The 22,922-nt window shown below is 38.7% G+C and overlaps 1 protein-coding gene across 8 annotated transcripts in view; it reads left to right on the top strand.

Annotated features, from left to right (window-relative positions):
• si:ch73-383l1.1 (receptor tyrosine-protein kinase erbB-4) overlaps window positions 1-22,922 on the top strand; it is a 350,557-nt gene that overhangs the window by 288,096 nt on the left and 39,539 nt on the right. For 7 of the 8 annotated variants that reach the window (XM_023964991.2, XM_023964982.2, XM_078933288.1 and 4 more), the window contains exons 18-20: window positions 8,078-8,200; window positions 8,861-8,959; window positions 18,381-18,566. In XM_023964991.2, the coding sequence (XP_023820759.1) occupies window positions 8,078-8,200; window positions 8,861-8,959; window positions 18,381-18,566 (408 nt within the window). The remainder of the gene's footprint in view (window positions 1-8,077; window positions 8,201-8,860; window positions 8,960-18,380; window positions 18,567-22,922) is intronic. The other variant, XM_078933265.1, reaches the window with a different exon arrangement.

The raw sequence follows: 22,922 nt of genomic DNA, 5'->3' as shown, positions 1-22,922 counted from the left end.
AAAAAAAAAAACTTGTGTTGGCTTCTCTGACTCAGTTTCTGCAGAGTGACAGTAGTTCATCAAAAATTCTCAGTTGTGGATGGGACTGTTGGGGCAGAGTAAGCCTGCCCACAGTTTCTATCATCTCTTTTTGCATCCCTTTGGAATTTTGACATTGATGCTGTCTAAAAGTTGCTAATGAAGAAGTTCTTTGATGGACATTTTATCTTAGGATAAAAAAAAATTTAATACAACAGAGGGCACCACATAATTGTTCGCCTAAAAGGGCCACTTTCTCTAAACTAGGTAAAATTTAGCATAGGGACAATATCCATAATAAATAATCACATATAATTTAATCAATTTACATTTGAATTTTCGTTTATAGGGTTCAAATTCAAGCAAGAGGCCAATATCCATTTTCTAGCCATCAAACTATGTTCGTAACAAAAATATTTCAACAAAGCCAAATGTCAAAAATTTTAATTAGCTGGAAAAACAGGCGGAAAAAATATAAAAAGTTTAAAAAAATATAGAAAACTGTCTGCTTTAGCTAGTTTTATTAAGACAAAATGTTTATTAAAAGCAACGATTTTGGCATTGGCAACAATGTGATGCCATCGCTTTTGTTGAGGTCAAAGATTAGACTATATTAGCCATTTTAAAGACTTGTTACTGTTATTTGGTCTATTCTTTAAGAATTATGTAAAAATGGCCAAGATATAGTGATAGTTTAGAACCGAACCGTATGTTAAAACCGTAACCCAAAAATCGAGCTTTAAAATTGAACTGAATTGTAGTATAAATTAATTACACTCGATTAAAAAATACAATACTCTTTAACGCTCCAAAACAACCCCAAATAATCACACTACCGCTGCTGTGCTTAACAACAGATTTTCAGCAGTGTGATATCTTAACTTCTGTTAAGGTCAAAGCTTAACTATTTTAGCCCTTTATTTCTTTTTGTGTCTGCCATAAAAAAAATGAAAAAAAAGATTTGTTCCTGTTATTTGGACAATTCTTTCAGATTGGTTATAAAAAGGACTATGTTATAGTGATCCATAGTGGTCAACAGGCATTTTTTTTTATTTGCATTTTTTTCAATTTCACACCTAAAATGAGAGGTATCCAACATCAATGAAGATTGACAGCTTTCTTTCATGGTGTCAAAATCGGAATAATTCTAATATGACAAGAAACTAGATTTGAAAAAGTTGTACTGGAGTGCAGCCGATGGATTACTCAGAAAAAGCTTCGTTCACATAGAAAAAATTCCAACATTGACACATGTGAAATGCCTTTATATAACCAAGACGAAAACTTTAAAATGTATGGGTAAGTAAGAAGAGAAGTGAAAACAAGGTCAAGGGAAACCAGCAGACTGGTCGAAGTTGACCGAAAGGCTAGAACGGTGTGGGTACCGGATGTTCTCGGGTTGCCGGATGTTCTCGGGGTCCTTCGGGGTCCTTCGACCAATGATGACGTCACACTATTTGATTGGCTGTAAGTTGCCACGACCAATGAGTTAACGTCGCTAAGTTTTTTTTAAAACTTTATTGACAATTGCGGTATCATACATTAACAATGACATTAACGTTAACAACGAACAATAACAATGTAATGAATATTGCTTCGAAGATCAGTCACCATTGCCAAACATAATATATTAACATAGAAAATAAAGAATAGAGGGGAAAAAAGAAACAATGAACATAACACACAAATAAATAAAAACATAAGTAAAATAAAATAAAGGAACATAGAAAAAATCTAAATAGTCTAATACTAGTTAAGTTAGGGGTACTCGTGAAGTTTGTATTTCTGAACAAAACTAAGCAATTTCAAGCCATTCTTCTTTTTCATATAATGAAGTGATTGAAAGTAAAAACAGAGCTCTTTATTAAATGTTATAAAAAGTGGTTTGGTCTTCAAAACTTGTCCTCACCAAGATGGCGGTGCTCTCCTCCAATGAGGAACCACGTGATGTCTCCTTTAGTGATATAACTCATTGGAAGGACCCTGAAGGACCCCGAGAACATCCGGCAACCCGAGAACATCCGGTACCCACACCGGCATAAACAGTCTGTGTAGCATGGCAGCATCTCAGGATGCACAAGCTCGAGGCAGATGGAGAACGAAACAGAAGGGAGAGACCAACGCTGTCATCCAAAAACAGAAATCTGGGGGCCGTAACGGGCAAAACTGGACAGCTGAAGGGTGGAAAAACTGCCTGGAAGAAACCACGACTTTGACTGCTTGTGTGGTTTTCATTTAACTCGTGAGCAGCAGCTAATAAGAAATGGCAGACAGGGTTAAATGCTCGGTGTTACCAAAGATTTTTTATGTTTTGTCATGACTGCTGGTTAGTTTTCACTCTAGTTTTTTTTTTTTTTTTTAATTCTTTCAGGGCCATTTAAGCAGTGCTAAGTAATCAAAGATTAAAGGATCATGTTTAATGCGTGCAGCACAGGAGAAGTTAGCTCATTACTGATGTGACAAGCTCGCTCATAAGTGCATCTTGCATGCTGATGCTCTTTTGCTCATTTGTACAAATTGGCTTAATGAGGTCTCGCTGTGACATTGTGATTCCCCAAGCAGACATGTGCAGCTTTTAGGACAGGCTTAGAATGCAAATTCAGGGAAAAAATGTGTGTTTTTTTAAAAAAAGGATGTCTAAACCAGTGTTTTATGAACATGGTTGGCCTCCAAATAATCCCTTTTATCCCCCTACTATGTCCTGGTCAATTTGGACCTATTTTGATAATAGAAAGAGTATATGTTGCGTGGATTTTTGTTTTCATTGGCAAAAAAAAACCTGTTGATTTCACGCGTAATTTGAATGTTAATTGCTTTGAGAAAAGATAAAACTGTCTCAGTTTGCACTCACCTAATTCAAATTTCTATGGGTCATTTTGACCTAAACGTCGTGGTGCTTCCAGAAATATGTCTTTGTTATGATGACATTTTAGTATCACACAAATACTCCTTTTTCATGATATAACTCTAATTCAGTTCAGAACAATTATAGATGCACACATTTTCAGCTTTGTCAAATTTTTTGAGCTTTTTCCAAGAAAGAAAAAAAGTGTCCAAAAAAATATCTATGCCTTTGAAATATTTTAATGTGCCTTAAAATGTACATTAACTAGATTATAATGTAAATGGCGTATACTTATTTAGCGCTTTTCTACCTATAAGGACAAAGCGCTTTACAGTCACAGACCTTCTTCCAATCACACACACATTCACACACTGGTGGCAGCTCCGCTGCCGAACACTGGCGCCAACCTCCCACCAGAAGCAAGGTGGGGTTCAGTGTCTTCCCCAAGGACACATTGAGTCATGGCATTGAGTCATGGCAAGGCGGGAATCGAACCTGCAATATTATGATCATGGGTCAACTGCCCTTCCGCTGCACCATGTGTTTTTGGTATAGGAATACAATTTGTGAAATTTAACAAACACAAAAACAAAGAAGTATAATCTGTCAAATGTTTTATTACTTTTTTACTATACGTTTACTATAATATATATTTTAAACTTTGTATACTATATATTTACTATACTATATGTTTTTATACAATGTTTGCTTTAACTTTATACTTTTTATACTGTACGTTTACTATAATATATGTTTTACACTTTTTATACTATACTTTTTAAGCCATACCTTTACTATGATATAGGTTTCATACATTTATACTATACTTTTATACTTTATAGACCACAGATTTAGTATATTATACGTTTTATACATTTTATACAATACATTTACTTTACACTACACTTTTTATATACACTTACTATATGTTTTATACTTTTAAACTATACATTTACCTATACCACACACTTTATAAATTAGTTTACTTTATACTTTTTCTACTAAATGTTTGCTATAATATATGTTTCATAGTTTCATAAAACTACACATTTACTATACTATACATTTTATACAATACGTTTCTTTTACAATTTGTACTTTGTATACTAAACGTGTAGTATGATATATGTTTTATACTTTTAATACATACTTCTTATACATTAACTATACTATACATTTTATCCTTAGAATTGAGTTTAACACAGAAGTGTTGATGCCTTTCTAACATATCACAAGGGTTATTTTACCAGCTAAACTTGTAGAACGTCCTCTATCGTACCTCTTAATGTTATGTAAATGTTAATGAAATATAAGCAAGGGGAGCAAAAGTTTGCATTCTGCGTTAATAAAGCTAGCATTAAAGGGCACACCCTAAGGTCTGCTGAGCATCTTTGTGTTTAGAGACACTGTTTACTCATTCTGGGCACAAGTAATTCTGGGAATGTATTCTAGCTGGAGGCTCAGGCGTACTCCTTATTTGTCAAATGAAGCGTCCGCATCCCCGTCCGCTGCGCCACCAGCGAAGCTCATTTGGCGAAGACACGCTGGATTATTAGCTGGTAAATAAATTGGCGTGGTGAGGGAGCTCGCTCAAGTGAGTTTTAGCCGCCGCAAGTCTGCATTGTGTTTAATAGAGCTCTCTTCTGCCTCTCCGCTCAGTCCGGTCCAGCCTTGTCCTAATCAAACAATAACAGCTACAGCTTGTCACCATCTGCTCTTATTACCACTCCATCACCAGCTCCCCCGGTCTGTCTTTCAGAGTATCTTTGTTTCTCCACCTGCAGCAGCTATTTCCAGTTATTCATGTGATTTATGCACAAGCACACCGGTGCAGTTTTTGTACCAGAATGATATTTGGTAATCAATAGTGACTGCAGCATTTTAGAGGATGCACATTTCAGGTTTCAAACATTAAACACTCAATAAATGGATTAAATGGTTTGGAAAAAAAGACATTTTTATCTTGTTCTTTTTAGATGAGTTAAACTGGATCTTGGTAAGGTAGAAAACACCATTGCTATCTTTAATAGTCCAGATATTAAAGTTAAGGGCTTAGTCACAACTGCCTGTCTGCAGGCAAAACTTGGGCAAACTGTGCGGGGCACGAAGGTGGCATTTTCTACGGGCATGTCGTTGGCAACAGGTCTAAGGGGTGAAGTAGCGGAGTTGCAGAGACGCCATAAGGATTTTTCTTTTTCTTTTGTCCAGTCCACCTAAACCTTGCGCTCTGTGCAAGAGACCTGCTAGTGCGGTTCTAGTGATAACTGTGTGTGATCCCTTTGTACAGCTTGATTGTTAGATTCTAGCAAATGAGACAGAGTGTAGTTTCTGTTGGCGTCATGCGGTCATTTACGTATCACCTGCACACCATGTGACTGCAGTATTTGCCCTCAGTCAGTAAAAAGCTATTGCACCCACCTTGCTAACAACTAGAGTGTGACATAAGGGGGATTGTACGACAGGATCACCCGTGCATCATAGGTATATGTGCAAGTTGCATTATCTGTACAAATGCTTGACTATGCACAACAATTGTACATTCTATTTTCATGAAATCTGTTGAGGAGGGTCCACGAGCCTCAAGGGAGCTGCAAGACACAACTGTGCTACCCTTAAGATGCCGCCAGGAATCTCCACAGGCATGAATATTCCAAAAAACCTGCAGCACTTGAACGGATCAATCCCCCCGTACAGGTGCATGGCGAGGCTAGATGTAACCTATGATAGATGTACTTGTTATCTATCTGGTTTCTTTTGGTCGCCCCAATGCACCTGCATAGTGGCTCCACACATCAATGTCCAGAACCGGACGTCCCCCCTTATTGCTAAAAAGCTGAAGCTTCAGTAAAAGTTTTTCTACGATTCTGAACACTTTTGGGTTATGGTCAGGGTTAGGACTCGGGTTAGGGTAAGTTGTGCAATTTCAATGAGCCAATGATCTCAGGCACCATCTTGTCTGCAGCCAGGTTCCTCTCAGAGTCACCTATTCTGCCAGTTTCCTACATAAAGATGCAAGTCTGTTATGTTAATCAAAGAGACACTTAAACTGTGAGAAACAGGAAGTTCACAGGAAAATCACAATGTATGGTGGTGCAACAAGTATTTGGTCAATAATAAAGGTTTGCTTCAATACTTTTTGATGTGGTTGATGACAACAACAGAAGTCAGCTGTTTCCGGTAGGTCCTCAGTAGTTTGAACAGACTTTAGTTGCTATTTTTGGTCCCTTCTTCCATGCAGATCTTCTCAACAGCTGTGCTCTTTTGGATTGGTTGTTTGCCAACACAGACTTTTAACCTCTACCTTAGATTGTTTATTGGATTGAGGTCCAGAAACCAGTAAGACAACTCCAGAACCATGAAATGTTTGTAACCACTCTTTCGCTGGTGTGTTTGGGATCATTGTCATGCTGGAAGATCCAGCCATGTTTCATCCTCATTGTTCTCACTTTGCCTCAAATCCCTCTTCTTAACCTTGGCCAGTTTGGTTTAAACCAAGCCTCCACTTTCTGCTCCTGAATTGAACGCCAGCCTGAAAATCCCAAATGTTGAAGTTCTACAATTAACCGCTGGTGTCTGGTTTCCAACGGGAATAACCTTCTATTAACACACATTTTCTGCTTTTTATGTTGACACAAACAGATAGAAGAACAGTTATAAATTTTCAAAGAATATATTTGAACATTTAACACCTCTGCACCTCAATAAAATCTTTTTCCAGTTAAATATACCATCTCTCTTTCTGTGGCTGGCCCACTTCCAGCACCGGCGTTTCAGCAGGTTCATTCAGCACCTTTAGAGTCCCCTATAACGGTAGCCATTAGACCTGATGTCCATGCTGACCTGGAGGCACTGTCATCCATTCTGTGAAGTTGGCCTGGCACTGCTATTGCCAGTCCCATTGTGCTGATGGTTTTATATCACACTGAATGTGGCCGACCGGCTAATATATGGTGCTATTATATTGTTTGATGGTCGAGTTGGGTGATTATGCTGCTGATAAACCGCAGCGAGCCAGGGAGCCTATGGGCCAATTGCTCATTAAGACATGTATTGATTTCAAACATTGACGTGTTTTTGCATGCGTGTGAACATGTGACTCATGGTTTCGCATGTGCCACATGATTAGCTGGTACATATTGTTGTGCGTTCTGGGTGTTTTTGCACCACGGCTCGGTCGGTTTACAGGTGCCAGCTCTGTTTTTTTTTTTTTTTTTATGTAGAAGCGCCGTCTTTGTGGAGCCGCTAGCGGGGAAGCTGGTGACCAAGCCAGCTGCTGAGATGCTGTGCAATATCAGCTGTTACTGGCAGAGATGTGGAGCGGGGGAGGACTGTCAAAGGCCTGAATTGGAATTGTTTTCTATATGCACAGCTGGTGAATCGCTACTCTTTGTCGACTGTGATAGCAGCTGACACAGGACTGCGATTTGCTTAGCAGCAGGCACAATGCAGTGTGCCAGTGCCTCACATTCACATCCCATATTCATTTCCTCATAAATGCTTCTGTGTTTCTGTGAAAATGTATCAGGGTGGGACCGTCCCGCCTTTTAGGTTGTTTATGCCATTCAAAGAAACATTATTCATTTGTGAGACATCATTTCGAATGTTTTGGCTCAAGTCCAGTTCTTTAAATTTAAATTAATTTGCATCATAAAGGACAGTTTCTCAAAAAAGACGCAAATGCCTTTGACCATGATTTTTTTGCCATCCTATATAGTTTCAGGCTCCGTACTCATTTTTGATTCACTCACAAAGTCCCTCGGAAAAAGGTCTTTTTTTTTTTTTTCCTGGTGGCATATTCACAAAAAGTCTTGGCCATTTTTCACATTAATAGCCTTCTATTAAGTTGAAATTTTGAGCACCAGAAAATAACCCAAAAGTCCTTGTGTTTTTCTTATTATTTCCACACATATTCCTGTCTATATATACAAATGAGGACTTATTTTTCTTTTTGATTTTTTTTATTGTATTTAACTACCTGGTTTGTTCTTATATCTTACATCTTATAGTTCCTGTCTTTTAAGGTACCTGATTCACATGCTGCCAATCTTTTTTGTGAAATAAGTAAAACTTTCTTTCATGTATTTTAGATTAGCAGTTTTTAAAATTCACCAACATGGTAGGCTTACAAGACTGGAGGATATTTGGTGCCCATCTATATGTCTAAATAAAAAGTTTTAAATAGTTCTGACATATCTGTACAAATGTCTGTCATAGCTGGTGGAGCCCCTGACCCCAAGTGGAACCGCCCCCAACCAAGCTCAGCTGCGCATCCTCAAAGAGACAGAGCTCAAGAGGGTCAAGATTCTTGGTTCGGGAGCTTTTGGAACAGTCTACAAGGTCAGTGAGTGAAGCAGCATTGGAACGTGGGATCTACCCATTGTGAGACGCATTTCTGCATCCGGCAGAAAGTTCATCGCAGCAAATGTTACCCAGAATGGGACACTTCAGGCAATAATCCTGAGCGTTTCTCTTTTGTAATAATATTTCCTGCCAGACATGAGACGAGAACCTTGAACGGAAACGACAGTTTCCGCTTCAAATGCACTGCTGTCGGCTGAATTATTCATACAGCCACCCCCTAAAGAACAGCAGGAAACCCATCAAACAAATACAGCTATAAATACAGCTCCAATTTCTTATCAGGCCTGATATTGACGTGGTTGTTTAATTTTATTGCAAATTCTATTTTTTTTTCATCCTCACCGAAGTTATAACTGCAGAACACAAATTACAGACTGTTTTATTACTAAAGGGGAACAAAGGTATCTGATGATTTTGGTCAAGGGGAAAGCAAATTAGTCCTTTCTTTTTGACTCCAACAATAGAGCAGAGCTTGGACCAGAGGTATGCAGAGCAAAGAGTTCAATGCAGCAGGACAGTAGCCATCATTAAACTCAACCAGTACCTATTAAAAGCATCAGTCTTGGCTGTGTGTGTTTGAGCATGTTTATGAGGACTTAGAGCGCCGCGTTTATGGTGATTGCTTGTGTATTTCAGGGCATCTGGGTCCCCGAAGGTGAAACAGTGAAGATCCCCGTTGCCATTAAAATCCTCAACGAGGCCACCGGCCCAAAAGCCAATGTGGAGTTCATGGACGTGAGTATTTATAACACAACAATTTGTGTCTACTTGTATTCACTGCAGTGCGTACGAGCTGTAAAGTCTTAGCGGTGTCAGAGAGGTGGCCTGAGCTGTCACTTTGGTGGGATTGCGCGTTTGACAGTAAATTCTTATGAGAGTACCACCTCAGTCGGTGCCTGTAATAAATTGGACCCAACTGCGCTGTACAGCCAGGTTTGTATTGAACAAAACTCTATAAAAAAAACACCAGCAGTTTATTAGATATGGCTTTATTGGAATGGAGAGGGGAGAAAGGAGACAAAAAGAAGAGTCAGGTAAAAAGTTTCACACTTTTACTGTTTTATCTCTGTCATTTTGTCTACTTCTTCCTCCTCTGCCATTTATGTTTGACCTCAAGGTTACGATTTTATTTGTCAGATACATTCAGAACAATGGGATCGTCCTTTTTTAGGGATTTGTCAAGGTCCTCTGAGTCAGTCGGCACGTACTTCATCTAAAAACCGACTAAATCAAGGCAAAAACTACGTTTTCGGTTTAATAGTTCATATAGACCAGGGGACCTCACACTTTTTTGGCATGTGAGCTACTTTTGAGACTATCTATCTATCTATCTATCTATCTATCTATCTATCTATCTATCTATCTATCTATCTATCTATCTATCTATCTATCTATCTATCTATCTATCTATCTATCTATCTATCTATCTATCTATCTATCTATCTATCTATCTATCTATCTATCTATCTATCTATCTATCTATCTATCTATCTATCATTTTGAGACTAAAATACCGTTTAATAAAAATAGTATTATGAACTATTAGTACATGACATTGTTTATGTACTGATAATACAAAAACTGCACAGTAAGAGCACACAAATTTTTGTGAGGAGATACTTTTGTATTAGCAGTTGAGGCATTTTAGTACAAAATCAGAAAGCAGTGACTATCGTATTTCATGCCCCGCTGGAGGTAGCATGTCGTGTCTAAAGAGCTGCTAGCTCCGTGGGCACCGCTCCAGAAGCGCATGCCACAGGAAAACACTGCTCCCTCATTGAGGTCGGATCCATCGGGCCTCAATAAACACTCCAGTGGTCTTCTTGCTGGGGACTTGACGTGCCGTTGGGCAAATAGCGACTTTCTGATGACAGATAGAATTTGCGCTTAGTGTATTAAAACACGCATGTGCAGTGACGTATGTATCAGAGGATGTCCGATTGGCCGTTCTGCATGTCAATCAAGTCCCGTACTTCTCGGTGAGGATTTTGATTTGCTGACGGATTTTTTTTGAAATATTTTTATATTTTTTGGGTTATTTATCTTTGTTGGCCTGCAATCTATCCTCATTCCTCAATCGACGTAATGAGCACCCCTGATATAGACAAATAATACTGAATGCAGGTTGGTGAATTTAATTACTAGAATCCTAACCCTTTAACACCAGAGATGTCGCGTAGCGACACTTAGATAACACACACTTTTTAATCTGCAACACTCGGCAATGCGCATTCAAGCCACCACTTTAAATAAAAAGTTTATGCAAATGCACAAATATACACGTTTCGTGTTTCTGCGTTCAAAACTCTTCGGTTCACACGACCCTACGCAAGTTTTCAAGACCATTTTTAGGCTCCGTGTACAAAATGCGTGGCAATTAAACAAGGGTTTAAAGTCAAAACAGTTGAAATTCGACCAATCAGGGGCTCAGATTTAGTAGTAACGTATGGGTCGCGTTCTTTTAAAGTAACTGAAAATTGATCATGCAGGAGAAACTAAAAATTGCGGTTTGTGCCAGACAGGAAGTATACGACACCAAGTCTTTCATATATCAGAATAATAAGAGTTGTGAAAGAAAAAGCCTGGAGCAAGATTTGCACCACTTCAACATTTCGCACCAAGCATCTTCCAAGTGTGAGCTCATGCGCTAGGTAGCGACAATCCAGTGTGAACACCGTATTCAGCGCGTTATTGAATATTCCCAATGTATACGTAGCATCACAACAATATGCAACACTTTATTAACGAAAAGGGTTGCCAAACGCCACAAAGCTGCTTTTTTCCATAACATATTTAAGCTGATTTACACAGCTTGCATACGCACTTCATTGCTGTGGAGTGTTTCATTTCTGTGCAAAGCTGCTTCTCTCCATTTCAGCATCTGCTGGAGTTACGCAAATTTTGCACATGGTTAAAGGGTTATAGTAGTCAAAGGAATGTCAAGGGCCCATGGCTGCAGTTTTGTTTTTTTTTTTTTTTTGGTATGAGCTTCAACCTGGAAGTGAATGATTGCTATGTGGACTGTACAATTTTAAATCATTTGTGGCTCTTTTACTGAAACAAGCAAAACTTTAGCCTCAAAAGGGATCAATGTAACAAATGTTGCTGCTTTATTTGTGCAGGTTGTACAGTTTGATCCCCTTTTTTTTACCCCAGTAGATCAGAAATTCGCATTAGGTGATTGATACATCTAAAGAACTGCTAAAGATCACTATAAAACTTTTCAAAACAAGTGTAGATCTTTCAAAGTAAAGCAAAAAAAGACAAAAATGATGGGCGGCACAAAACTTCAGAACCCTTTTTTTTTTTTTTTTTTTTACTCTTGTCCTTTGGATAAAAAGACTTTGAGACCTAAGAAGCTTCTTTCAGGGACTCATAATTTGTCTGATGTTGGCTCTTTGGGATTTTCTTTTCATACCCTGTCCTTTTACTGACCTTTATTCCCTTTATCTGTGAGGATTTTCAGGTTTATATGTTTTATACAGTCAAAAGTTAATACCCTCCTCTTTAATCTTGTGTTTTTGTGAGAATTTAGAAGATAATACAAACCATCTGTTCATATTAGGTCATAGTATCTGGGAAATGTGGCCTCAAATAAAAAATAATCCATCCCCCCAAATAAACCCAAAAACTAAAAAGAGAGAGAGAGGGAAAAAAATATGAACAACAATAGGGTTTTTATATTTTCTTTAAGTTAAATAACTTGTATGATATATATAAACTAGTTTTGGGTTAAAGTTTGATACAAAAATATTGAGCTGGGATGCCATATTTTTTGTTGACCGCTTTTTCGTTTTTGTGTTTTTTTTCTTGTTTCTATGGTTTTTTCTCTTTTTTGATCATGTTATAAGAAGAGGATTTAATTTTTTTTTTTCAAATCAAAGGTTCAGAATACGAACTTCGTTATGCTTGCTGATTTGTTTGAGCGCGTCATTCAATAACCGGACCCAGCGTCAGCCTCTCAGCGACTGTTTGTTTTTGAAGTCGCTTACAGCGTTTGCTATTTTGGTGTCTCCGATGACGTTTCAGGTGTTAAAGCAGAGGGTGTGAAACTCATTTTCGACGAGGGCCACATCAGCATAGTGGCTGTCCTCAAAGGACCAGATATAACTCATACATGAAATACATGAAAAATAAATGTAACTACTCCTTAATATTAAAAAAATAATTATTTGTTCATTAAAGTGACAATTACAGTTGCATAAAAAACATATTTTTGCTTGTCACTCTAGCATAAATCCTTTTAAATTTTGTCCGCTTATTAAAACCCACATACCTTCATTGGAGCAAACTGTCCAAGTGAATAAAGAAAAATTACAAAAAACTGAACTGCAAAGAACATGTACTACACGTGTAACATTTTACAAAAAAAGGTTGCACACAGCCTTGGATCCAACTTATGGTTTGATGACAACATTTTGTCTGCAGACACACACAAGACCTGCAAACATTGAATAAATACAACAGCAGCTACACGTATGTGTAATCAACTAAATATTTTACTTTATTTTTAAGAAATGAACAACTTTTATGCCAAATGTGGCCCGCGAGCCTTGAGTTTGACACATGTGTTAAAGGGTTAAAAAAAAGAAATTCAAATCATCCAAGTTAAGGGAAGACTAAGGCTCTTTGACTCAAGAGTGCAGACTTCGAAGGTTCTACAAAACACAAAAGGATGTCTGCAATTTGTCACCAACTGGGCAAAGAGCCATGTTACAAAACCTCCACCATTATCAGATTAGCCAAAATAGTCTCCTAGCAAAGTTACTGACTGTTCAATTTGAACAACTGTAGCACAGTTAAATGTGCATTTGCCTGCTGTATGACACACACAACGACCCTGAAATGTCTGCCTACTGTTTCACTATGAAACAAAGAACACAATGAATTTGGTTTCCTCATTTGTCCTTTTGATTTTTCATCTCTTACGCATAAGCTTTTTTTTCCCCCCTTTCTTTCTCATCTTTTTCCTCTTTCTGTGACTCCCAGTGGGTGTCTCTGCTCGTCCAGAGCCAACATGCTCCGTCTGCTGGCTTGTTAAACAGCAATCTAAAGGCAAGCTCACGCTTTGCCACTGAGAAACTAGCCACTGGAGTGCCAGCTCCAAACACACTCAAAAATAAAAAATAAAACCACACAGACACACACACACAAGGTATTGAAAACCACGCATGTGCCTTTGCAGAGAAAAAAAAAACACATGAAAAAACCTCCCCCTTGTGGTTGTGGTTTGGCAGGTTAGAGATGCGAAGCGACTTGCTTATGTTGGCAAACATACGACTCCGAGTTGATTATTTGATATGTGAAATGCATAGGCCTGGTAAATACACTGATTTAGTGCGCACTGATGAATGCATACACATGCTGGGGCATGCACAAGCTTTGCAGAGCTCAGTCTATTCGTCCCCGTATGTGTGCAAGTGCGTGTGTGCCTGGCAGAGAGAGCAAGGTATGGCGAGATGGGAGAGGTGGGTCAGCCGGCAGTAATGGAGGTCAGCGCTTTGGGGAGATGAGAGAGAAATCAAGACACACACACACACACACACACACACCTGTGCGCATGCACACACACAAGTCCTCAAAGGTTTGCCTGGAGTGTAGAAACCAAGAGCCGGAGTTTAGCCCCACACAGTTTACAACTCCTGGGGTCTCTTGGGATAACAGAGTGACAATAAAGCACTCTATCGTCCTCTTTTCTTCCTCTTTTGATCCAAGGCTGTTAGGCAAGTCCAGTGTAGAGGTGGCTTGAAATGTCAGGTGGGGAGTAGTTGCTAGGGGAGGTTTTATTAGCTATAGTGGCTCTACTTTGGCTGGGAAGATTTGGCCTAAAACTGAGGACTAATTGTTTCCAAATCTTCTAAATGCCCTGATGCCTCGTCATGTGTTTGGAACCAATGCCTTGTATGGATGCAGCAGGTTTTTGGGTTTTCTGGGCCTGGAGAGGGTCAAAGACAGGAGTGGCCTCATCTTGAAGGCAGCAGAGCTGTGTATTGAAGTTCCTGTAATTCTTATACCGACACCGTAAGGGACATTATGAAAAAGGTACGTACGAAAGTTATACTTGTGTATCACTTAGTATTTGTACAGATCATGTTAGGTACATGCACTTATGACTAGGGCTGGGGGATTGTTACTTAGGTGGCAATCCGATTCAATTCACAAATCCTGTTTAAGGATTCATAGATCGACCCACAACTCTTATTATTTAGTCTGAATGGTTGCTATGTGTGTGTCTTTTTTATGGAATGAATAAAAATTAAAATGTGTGTTTAAATACCACCATGTATATCTTTATTTAGAACAGAAGATCAGAATGAACAAAACATAACAGACAAAAACTCAAAGACTCTGAAAGAAAGGAATGGTATTGTCGCTTTAAAGTTTTTCTGTCCAGTTTTTCTGTTAACTTCTGCAGTAAACAAAACATTAACGTCACTGTTGCTTTTCATCGTTTTACAACAAATCCTGAAAGTCTTCTCCAAAGTTTTTCCATTCTCAAAGTTTAGCTGAAGACAGTAATAGTATTAAATTATTTTTTTCCCACATTTTAAAATTATTCTAATTTTTCATATACACAAAGTATATTAGTTTTTTAGAATGTATGTCAGTAAACTGAACTTTTTTTAAATCTATGAATAACACTTAATAGTTTTACTTTGAAAATGAAAAGCTTTTCTGATACTTTACTTCAAACTTCTGACAGTAGCGCATTAGGTTTGTTTATTTTATAAAACAGTTTTCTGTATTTTAGCAAGAATGACTTCATCTGAAGTGTATTCTTTACTACAGTCCATTAGATCTATAAAGATTGCGAATCAGCAATCTCAGAAGTTGCAAATATTTGTGTTTTCGGGAATTGATCGCCAATATCCGAGTGTCCCTATATGTCTAATTGGTGATGCTGTTGTATGGTACCTTAATGCTGCACTCTAGCCATTAGTAAGATTAGCGCACTAGCTTCTACCCATTGGACGCATGCACAGACTACACCCTGATTGTCGAATGTCCTCATTTCTAACACCCTGGCTGCTGGAACAGAGCGTGCAACAGGCGTGCAAGGGGTTCATAAGGACCGTGCACCTTTCACTTGAACAGCACTAATGGCCATTTGTACAGTGCAGAGGTTTTGGGAGTACAAAAAAATGAACAATTTTAAATGACTGACCATACTTGTTGATTTGGTGTTTGCTACAACCATTGGCCCGCAGCATACCTGTAGAAAAAAACTGTGCACGACCATTTTTGCTCAAAAGGCTTACCGAGTGGTCTACGATCTTAAAGTTTTGTGCGGGTTTATCTAATTTTTCGCCAGCAGACAGCTACCTGTAATGGCAGTTTTGACTAAAACCCTTCTGTACCTTTGTACTCACTTTTCAGTATCAAAGTTCAAAGTGACATCTCATCTATCTATCACCTGCTCCAAGGCTAAACTCAGATATACACCTCCTTGACCACTTGCCATGTGGAAAGACGGCAAGAAGAGGGTGCGTGTCCTTGAGTGTGTGAGTGCTTCAAAGGGCCGCAGAGAGACTGTCCACATGCTCAAACGCAAGAGGGATAGACAGAGTCAACAAGAGATGGAAGTGAGTGTCTTCAAGCGACGGTACGAGTGCTTCTGCTGCACGCCAGCCCTGAGTAAACCAGCCATCGCAATCATAACACTTCATCACCGCCACACACTCTGCCGCTCGAAGCTCCACAATAACAATTACCTAACGTCGAGTCCCAACTGTTCAAACGTCCACGTCCATCTGCTTACAAGGGGACGGAAGGCAGAGAATAAAAGCAAGTTGAAATCTGACACTCGCCGAATTTGTAGGCAAGCACGTTTCAGTGCAACATTTAGGAAGGTTTGCATCGTCAAGACAGTTGAACGCTGTCTGTCCGCCCTATGAGATTGAAATCAGAGGGATTGTATCCCTTTGAGAAAGCTCTGGACATGCATTCCAGACGTATGCATCACACAAGTGTTCACTTCATGCAGCAGCCTTCCAGATGGAAGTATTTGAAATCCTCAGCAGTGTTATTCATAAATGATAGATGCATGATCGGATAGCTCTGCTGACAAAATCTACTAAAATAAACTTGCTTCAGGGTAAAATGTGCATCCCTGGATTTTTGACTTGCAAATTCTGACAGAGGTCTTCAAAGCTGATATGATTTCATAAGGCATAGATCTGGCAAGGCATAATTTGTTTATCTGGATGTTCTTGGTCAAAATGTCCTTGATTTGTTTTTTTTATGCCAAAGCGATCCATGTAGAATTTCTACTGATACAATGAATACTTACTCTGTGCCGTCCCAATCAAGTTGAAGGACTCTGGGTAATTAACCAAAAACACGTCAGAAATTATGCAACACTTTCTGTTTGAGGCGGGTTTGAAAGCCAAAGAAACTGGAATCAGTTCAGTCAGATGTTAGATCGCTGTTACACAATGAACAGGTCAAGTTTACAACACAAATACTCATAATTAGACCCAGATTTAAAACTTTTTTGCCTCTGTGACTAGATTTAATAACCTTTTTAATGTGAGTTTTCAAAAAAATTGCATCAAGGTGATGGTTGTGTTCAATTGAGATTATGATCTTTTATACTGGTTCACTGTGGTGCAGAGGTAAAGAAGGTAGAAAAGTGCAGCACAAGTACTGTATACACCTTTTTTATTTATAAGTCACTTACAAATCGTTAACATGAGAAAGGCTTTAAATTGAAATTCAAATTTCAGTTGTGTGTACAAACATAGTACAACATGTAGTGAAATGTATGGCATGACAGTTCAAAACAGTGCAAGGCCCATGAGCAGTAAGTATAAAAACGTTTTAAGTAGTAACTAAGTATCAAACTGAAATTTCAAGAAAATACATGACTATATAGCCAACTAATATACACAGCAATGACAGTGGGAAGTGTACATGTGCTACCAAAGTGTTGACAATACTGTGCAGATACTGTGTAGAGAATTCCCTGTTGAAAAACAGCTGAGGTAGAGTGGCGTGTTGTCTGGAGGGGTTGAGTCCAGGAAAGGGTGTTAGGTGTTCCGGTTAACGGCCCGAATTGCCTGTGGAAAGAAGTTCCACCTCATCTTCTGTGTGTGCCTTCAAGAAACAAACATTTCCCTGACCTCAACAGAGAGTCCATTGTTTGGATGAGTGAGGTCCTTCAGTATTGTCTTTGCTCTGGTGCAGCTCCACTTGTTGTAAATCAGGGAGCTAAATTACGGAGGGTGAGCTGGGCTAATTGCATCACCCACAGGAGAACTTTTCTTTCCTGGATGTTTTCACTGGTGCAAGTGTAGAATGAAAGTGTTCCAAATGGGAAGCATGCGTGTTTGAGTTTTTGTTGCTCATTTTTGAAAGAATGTGGTCCGGTGATCTTATAGCCATTGAACATGGTGTTAACCACTGGGCTGAAAAGATGGCTTCAAACAAAAGCCACCGGGTGAAGTCAAGAATAAAATGACACATTGCATCTACATTAGGTGACGCCTATAAACCATAGTAGGACTGGCCAACCCTGGTCTCGTGAATCTCTTTCCAGGCTTTCTCTGTCATTGCTCTGTTCCGATATATAAAAGACTAGGTTGGCAATTTCTTGTTCATGATCAATTTTCTAACATTTGGCATTTCTGTGAAGTATAAGAGATACCATCCATATGTTGCCACCAAAGCAGAGTCACTAATTGTTCAAAGTTCAAGCTAGTTTATCTTTTAATAAGCGTTCGATGGTCATGCATTTTGTACATAGCGACTGCAGCGAATGCAAACGTTTTGGCGTTTAATTCGACTTTTCATTGGAAGAGGTCGCTTAAGCGCGCGTTGCCAAAGGCAGTGTAAGCATAACTTTAACCCGAGGATAATCATATGATTGAGAATTGAGCCATCATTGTATCACACTCAATTTATTCTGACACAAAAAAATACGTGTTTTTTTTTTTTGTGCCAGATAAATCAAACCCAAACCAAACAAAAATAAGAAATCTATAAAAACTATTTTTTTTTAAGAATTCACAGAAATGTCAAATGACATTGGAGTTAATTTATATGTAAAAATACAGGAACTCCCAATCATTATGAGAAAAATGGACTCAAACCTGAAGCTCTGAAACACATCAGTCCTCTTAGTCCGTTTCTGTCTCTTTGTTCACTTCTCACCCAGGAGGCCTTGATCATGGCCAGCGTGGAGCATCCTCATTTGGTGCGTCTGCTGGGCGTCTGCCTGAGCCCTACCATCCAATTGGTCACCCAGCTGATGCCCCACGGCTGCCTCCTGGACTACGTGCACGAGCACAAGGATAACATCGGCTCACAGCTTCTGCTCAACTGGTGTGTCCAAATAGCCAAGGTAAGCAGCCGTTATTAGACCGGAAATACGCGCGATCTGGTGTTAGATCCAGTTTGTAACCATGGAACTTTCAATATAGGGAAATAGGACAAAAACCTTACCGTAGTAGTGTTGCATATCAGTGCTGAACTGCATTTCTCAGCTTCAGAATCCATATTTAATTACGTTAGATGCGTATATGACAAACACAATCTAAAGAATTAATGAGTGCATGGTGTTTCTTGTTTGCCGGCAACAGCTTTGACATTGATTCTTTAACAACGGAACTTTAGCTGTTGACATTCTTTTGACGCTTTAACCGTTTATGCGATTTATGCGATATGCAACACTGCAATCAGCTGATCCTCTCGCGGAGAAATGTGGCTTTGTGTCGTTGTGCAACAATGCTAGCGATTTGTTGCATATTGGTACAAAGCCAACTTTGTGTCAGAATCAGCTGGAATTACTGTTTGTCAGGTATGCCATTGATCACGTAAACAATCGAATAATTACGGTATGTCAATGAGCGTGTGTTGTATAGACGTGCCGGCGACATCTTCATTGAGGAAGGGTAAAGCTACTTTTATCGAATTATGGTTCATATATGACTATGCAAACGTATCATTTGAAGGTCAAGTGTAACTAACTGGTGACAATAACTTGCACCAGTTGCTTCAATAAATTACACAAGGACTGATAGTGTTTCTACCTGTCACGAATTTGATCAATTTTTAGGTTTTGTTGAGTCTGACAACATAAACATCAAGAAATCGTTGGTAATCCTTGTGACTAAAAATATGTCGTTTCAGTTGGACGAAGCTGTATTGTTCAGTAGTTGGCTGTAAAGATACCATTTTGTAGTTAAGTGGAAGAAAAAGAAAGATTTCAAACATTTTTCGCTGCGAGCCTTGAAAGTCCATCAAACGCTTCACTCAAAGTGCAATATCAGTTAGCGTCTCGTAAGTTTTCCAGCACTCATCCTAATTACATCCAATAAGACTTTAAATTCAAAGAAGCTGTTTTTTTTTTCTTTTTTTCCCTTTTCAGTTGAGTTTAAATGTGATGGACAGCTGGTAACCTGCTTTTTTTTATTTATTTTTTCCAAAAACCGCTTTCGCTTTTCCAACACTCTCCGAGTACGCGTTCCCAGATGGTCTAATGGAACGAACCATCTGGCACTTTAGGTTAGTGAAATTGGTGGAGTCGTTCCAAAAGTCACTTTATATAACTTTCAAAAAAAAAAAAATTAAAAAAAGTCGACTATATAGCAAAAGATGCCTGCAGCTGAGACGCGAGAGACCATCACTCAGTGAAAGCTAAGTTGTTAGCATTAAAACGCACAAATGTTACCATTAGCAGCTACTTAACCAGCTTTGCGACCATGATAAACACAGTCTCTTAACTGCATTCTCATAAACAAAGCTTTTTAGAGGCAAGAAAATCCCTCATTTAGCAGCTGCTCCTTCAGCAGGTCCACTGGAATTGATTAGCATGGGTCGATAAAAAAGCTCCGCCTACCCCTGCTTCCTGTAGCTGACAGTCATCTGTCAGTGATGAGCACTCTGGTTTTATGGGGTTTGGGAGGTCAGTGTGGGAGAGCTTAAACCTTTATCCCCGCATGATGGATGACTTCTAAGAGCTCCAGGAACAGGTTACTTAAGCAGGTACTTATTGCCATAATTAGATTCGATTTCACCTGTGGCAGCAGGGGGGGGTGAAATGTCAGGACGCTTCTGAAGAGAGGAAAAAGATAATTCAGGGTTGGCCTCGGCTTACAAAGTGCAGTGACATTTACCAGGGTAAATAGGCAGATTTTGATTGACAGCAATTACCGCCTAATCTGGATGTTAGGTTTGGATAACCACCACTGAAAATCAAACACATCCTTTTTTTTTCTTATTTAGTATTGATTTAAATCAAAGAATTTGTTCCGTTTAGTCACTCCTCTTGATCTTTATGGTCCCCACAGCTGTCCTTGACTGCAAGGACCATGTTGTTCTTGCAATTCTTCTTTCTTTCTTACTGCTTTGGAACAAAAACGTCCCCCCACATGCTGAAAAACTCACCGAAATCTGCGTGCACCTAGTACCTAGCGAAAATCAATTTTTAAAATAGTAAACAACACCCACCCACGCAAAAAAAAAAAATAAAGATGACATCACAGCAGGAAAAATCGTACAAAAATAAATGGGCCCAAAATCTTTTATCGTACTCAATTTTAAAAAAAAGATTACCAAACCAAAAAACGTGTTTAGGATACCTTTTTTTTTATTTAAGTGAGACAACAACAAAAAAACTAAAATACACTGAAAAAACAACACAAAGACAACAACCAATACTAACACAAGAGAGAAGAAGAAGAAAGAAAGGGGAATAAAAGCTGAAAAGTGTGTGTGTGTGTGTGTGTGTGTGTGTGTGTGATGAAAGGACACCGAGAGAGAGTTCCATTCTATTACTTATACACTTGAACTAACCATCATGCATTCTGCTAACTATACATATTAAGGATACATTATTAGAGACTCATTTAGATAGATAGGAAAGGCTATAGATGTATATAACTATACATTCATTATATTCTTGATACTAGAAAAGTCAATAGCAGTAACCATCATAAAACCAACAATAGAAATAATCATCTTGTCATTATCACAAATAAAAAAAGGCATTTTTTTAACCATTTTCCTTAATATGTGGAACGAATATGTGTGTCAAAGCAATCTTTATGAAAATTAATGCACACGCCACCAGCATACATCTACAACCACAACCAAAGTATCATTGACCTTTAGTCAAATGTTGAATTTCAAAAAAATAAAATAAAATAATCACCTTTGGTACTTTCTAGAAATAAGAACCCCTTTCTGAAGTCTAAGGATTTTGACCTCTCACCTCCTGACTCCTTGAGCATCATTTGAAATCTCAGTTGTCAAGGAAATCTTAAAGTTTTTCTAAAAAATTATGTAGACCTGCCCATCACCCCAAGGTGACCAAAACATGAAACGGTTGCCATGGAAATAAAACCAACAAAAAGTGCGCCTTGTGGTTGTTTTTTTGTGATATGCAGCTCTGATCAGTGAGGGCGTGTCAGTATGTGGGTCATACAACACTGCTCATGGCTTTTTCATCTTTTGATAGAAATTGTTGAGACCTTGATAGTTTAATCAGGCTCATTTGGGCTCCATAATAGTTTTCTTTTCTTTTTTTTTGTAAAGTTAATGATACACCTAAAACAAGAGGTCTCAGCATTTTCTAGAGATTTCTTTAATTGGATTTTCTCTAATTGAAGCATTTTCCCTGAAAGCCTTTACAGGAACATCTTATCACTTGTAATTACTTACACTAGCTCTAATTTGGACACAGACTCTTACGATAAGTGCAAACCAGGAATTCTGGTTATCTAAGCTATCTTTAGCGCTTTTTTTATTTATTTTTTGCAAATTCTTCTTTAAATAGGTCCTCCTCTGAGGATAATTATGCAGCTAACTGTGCTTTAATAATGTTTTCATTTGGAACTAGCAAAACTGTATAGGAATCCCTTATATTTTATTTCGTCAAAATTATAGTAGGGAGTCTATTTAAGTAGATGGTTTTTAAAGTCTGAATTGTGGAGCTCATTTTTTTAAAGTCTTCTTCTTCCACTTTCGGCTTCTCCCATCAGGGGTCGCCACAGCGAACGAGTCGCATGGTAAATTTGGCAATGTTTTACGCCGGATGCCCTTCCTGACACAACCTTCTCAAACCGGGCTTGGAACCGTCAGAGGTAGAGAAGGGAACAGGGAGCAGCCCGGAGTCGAACCCGGGTTTCACGGACGGAAGGCGCCGCAAACCAGCACGAGCTAAACTGGTTCATTTTTTTAAAGTAAGAAGCGGTAATTAAAACAGCACCTTAGGATTATATTTTTTTTAAATGATTTTTAGTGGTTCTCCATCACATGGCACTGAGATTTTTCTTTTCTGTGTAGAAATTAGCCAAGCCTTTGTGCATTCACCATAAATAACCAACGTTTTATTTTATACATAAATATATAAATATACATTTTATCTTCGGGTCTCTTTGTGCATGTGTTGGCGCGTGCGATACGAATAAATAACTCAGAGCCTTCTTGTCTGAGTGATTTTTTTTTTGTCGGCGCTCTCAAGGTAATGATGGGGAAGCTGTCCTCCAGCAGAGAGAGCATCCTTCAGGAGATGCACAATTTTCCGAGCTAAGGGGAGAATAATTTCCCCAGCTCTTCAGTTTGGTTTGAAAGGCCTGTTGTTGAGATAGAAGACGGAAAAGAACCAGAGAGGAAAGAAGGTGTAAAAAATAATGTAGACTCCAGTAAAAGGGTCTTTGCTGAAGGCCACTAAGGCTTACAGACAAGACCTGTTTGT

Source organism: Oryzias latipes, chromosome 2, assembly GCF_053564925.1.
Source record: "Oryzias latipes strain Hd-rR chromosome 2, Olatipes_Hd-rR_3.1".
NCBI lineage: Eukaryota > Metazoa > Chordata > Actinopteri > Beloniformes > Adrianichthyidae > Oryzias > Oryzias latipes.
The sequence above is the reverse complement of the archived record's forward strand: the minus strand, read 5'-3'. Positions and strand labels throughout refer to the sequence as shown.